The sequence below is a fragment of the Chaetura pelagica genome, unplaced genomic scaffold (genome assembly GCF_000747805.2).
Source record: "Chaetura pelagica isolate M959 unplaced genomic scaffold, ChaPel_1.0 scaffold114, whole genome shotgun sequence".
In the NCBI taxonomy this organism is placed as follows: Eukaryota; Metazoa; Chordata; class Aves; order Apodiformes; family Apodidae; genus Chaetura; species Chaetura pelagica.
Genome location: NW_009952968.1, coordinates 919,752 through 923,014, shown reverse-complemented (window position 1 = coordinate 923,014; position 3,263 = coordinate 919,752). Strand labels below are relative to the sequence as shown.

The 3,263-nt window shown below is 43.7% G+C and overlaps 1 protein-coding gene across 1 annotated transcript in view; it reads right to left on the bottom strand.

Moving 5' to 3' along the window:
• STAB1 (stabilin 1) overlaps positions 1-3,263 on the bottom strand; it is a 53,478-nt gene that overhangs the window by 21,540 nt on the left and 28,675 nt on the right. Inside the window, exons 30-36 of the mRNA XM_009995841.1 lie at positions 3,156-3,261; positions 2,648-2,759; positions 1,997-2,074; positions 1,517-1,618; positions 986-1,093; positions 345-476; positions 58-186 (exon numbers count right to left, since the gene is read on the bottom strand). Coding sequence (XP_009994143.1) covers positions 58-186; positions 345-476; positions 986-1,093; positions 1,517-1,618; positions 1,997-2,074; positions 2,648-2,759; positions 3,156-3,261 — 767 coding nt within the window. The remainder of the gene's footprint in view (positions 1-57; positions 187-344; positions 477-985; positions 1,094-1,516; positions 1,619-1,996; positions 2,075-2,647; positions 2,760-3,155; positions 3,262-3,263) is intronic.

The window sequence follows — 3,263 nt, the reverse complement described above, 5'->3', positions numbered from 1 at the left end:
TCAGCAGGTGCAGAAATGCAATGGAAAGGTGGCCATCTCCTTTGTAAACATCATCACCTTTTGTATCGTGGTGGTATTGGCCGTGCAACGATTCTTCTGTATCAGGAGGACCTGCGAGACCCCGATCAACATGCCGTTCCTCGTCTCAATAAATTTTCCATCCAAGGGAATATTATTGACAAACTTCTGCAAAGTAGAAGGAAATGGCTGACAGGATAACCTTCAACTCCTTCTGGATGGACTGTCTGACAGCCACAGCAGGCAAACTGTAAGGGCGTATCCAGCCACCAGCCTTAGGAAGTGAAAGGTTTAGCCAGATCATCGAATGGCAGAGAACTCCTTACCTGGGTGCTGTTTTGGTAGAACATGAGCCAGTAGGAGAGCCCTAACATGCTGTTCTTATGGATTCCACTTCTCAAGTCTGCAGGTAAGAGCTTCTCTCCCAGTACAACATGGTACTGCACGGTCTCATTGTCCTGAATCCACAAAAAACCCCAATGTTAGGAGTCTTTTGACTTCCTGGACTACCCTTCAGTCAGAGAGGCATGGCATGAGAAGAGTTCCTAAACAGCTGTAACAGTTAATTAAGCCCACAGAGTCTAGTAACTCCCTATCATGGGTGACTCATAATACCTGATGATTCTTACTGGATGAAGTAATAGATATTGGAAACTTTCAAAACGTTCAAAATTGCCACAGATACACCACAGCTGGTCAGAAAGGGTAACCTGCTGTGCCATATATTTATATCCAGACCTACTCAGAAATTTGCATTTGGAGACCAAACACTCTTTTCAGATCCCATTGCAACACCTCAATAAATCCTCTCCTTTCCCTTTGCCACATTTCTCCTAGCTTTCAGCATCAGATATGCTTCTTCTCTCTGTGTTCAAATACACTGAATTCAAGTTCATGATCTGACAGTGTACATGTCCCTGCACTTAATTCAATATACATTCCAACCACAAGCAAGTATTGAGCTTACCAGCTGTGTCACATTGGCAGCATGGCAGTACTCCTCAATGGAATTGTTTCCAGGAACAAAAACTGTGTATTTTTCAGAGGACTCGATTTTTCCCATGAGCTGGTATTGCTAAAAAATGTCCAAATAATAACATTAGCAATGACACTTGTACTCACTAAAGAATAAACCACCCATGAAATCAACTACAAAGACAAGAGAACTAGAGGAAATGCTTGAAAACGGGATACACAACTTCTACTCAGACAAGTCTAACTCCTGCCTCCTCCTCCTGGGCTGACATAAGTGCAGCTTCTTTATTATGACTAAGCCTCCCTTCTCCTCTAGGCTTCCCTGCCCAGTACAGATCATCTTCCACTGTAATAGAATGATACAGAGATCTAACTAAGTATTGCAACTTTGCCTACTCAGAAGAGCTTTCCTAGAAGACCCTTCATAAATGGTAGGAAACAGGTGGTCTCCCTTTTCTCATAAGTACAAGGTAAGGTGAACATTTGCTCAAAAGACAGTTCTGATAACCACAACAGTGCTCACCTCTAGCAACTCCTTGAATGTGCTGAATGAGGCAACTGCCTCGAGCTGTTTCTGCAGACCTGGAGGACTTGGTGGGATATCTTCTGAAGGTGGCAACAAAACCTGCAGAAAAAGTGAGTTCATAAGCCAGGTGGGGCAAGGGGCTCTGGGGGAAATCACACGAGACTCCTGCCGTGCTCATAAGAAAGGCAATTAAAAAAGGCCTCATTTTACACAATTCTGCAATTGCCTTAACTCTCCTGTCAGACAGCAGAAGAGAAACTCCCCTGCTGCCTGTCCTGGAGACAAGTATTTCTAACATTTCACGTTGCTGCACAGGAAACATCTGTCAGGACTGTGTGATAACCAAATATATTTTTTACATTTTATCCCTTCCCAACCATGCAGACATGTACTCCTCCTTGGCCCCACCACAGATGCTACAACAGAAACCTGCTGCAACATCTGCAGCATTTTCCAGCATGGTGGGCCCCAACGTACCTCACTGAGAATGTGAATAATGCCATTGCTGGCAGGGATGTCGCTGATGTCTAAACTGGCATTCTGAATAGTTAATACCTGCAACAGGATGAGAGGGAGAAAGAAAAGGATTAGAAAATGCCAAGCAAGTTCAAAACAAATATATTGCTCTTTCAAGGTTGCACATGGTTGATTTCAGTATAATTTTTGAACGATTCCTGAGTTTCACAGAATCATAGAATGGTTTGAATTGGAAGGGACCTTAAAGATCATCTAGATCCAACCCCCCTGCATGGGCAGGGGCGCCTCCCACTAGACCAGTTGCTCAGAGCCCCATCCAACCTGGCCTTGAACACCTCCAGGGAGGGGGTATCCACAACTTCCCTGGGCAACCTGTTCCAGTGTCTCACCACCCTCACAGTGAAGAATTTCCTCCGAATGTCTAATCTAAATGTCCCCTCTTCCAGTTTTAATCCATTACCTCTTGTCCTCTCACTACAAGCCCCTGTAAAAAGTCTCTCCCCAGCTTTCCTGTAGGCCCACTTCAGATACTGGAAGGCTGCTATGAGTTTGAGAGCATCAGTGTCCCATCCAGACTCCCCACTGGATACAGCAGCTCTTGAGCAGTTTAATTTGATATTTGTACATGTATGTTTTGTAAGAAACCCTTACGCCACTCCTGGTGTTTATCTGCCATCTGGTGTGTGGGTTCAGGGTGGGCAGTTCTGTCCTGTCATACTTTTTGAGCTCTTCACCAGTGAAGACACCTTCAAGAAAGTGAGCCCTGAAGGGAAAAAAAAAACAGGTAAAGAAAATTTTAGGGCACAGTTTGTAATAACAGGGAAATAAGATTATTCTACCCAACATTCACATCTGTCATATGAAGTACTTAAGTATGTGGAGAGAATAAGGGAGGGAATTACTTGTCCTGATGCCATCTGCATCCACATGACAGGGAAAATATCTCTTTGCAAATAAAGGAAAAATAAACCCACTTCCCATTGCCAGAGCTCTGTTTTGTTTTAAATGCCTACTAAATTCTTTGCCTGCTATGTATTTAATCTTGCTTCTATAGTTACCTCAAGATTACTGTTTAGTGGCCTTGTACAAGCAGAAATTCAGCTCAAGCTTTGTTGCAGTTGTTTGACAATATAAATCAAAGGCAGGAGTCTGCTTGTACCTGACTAAAAATGGTAGCATGTAGGGGGTCAACCAGAAGTCCTTCTCAGTCTTGCTCAGGTTTTTGATAGCTGCCTCTGATGGCACCAGGACAGTGACATTCATTCCT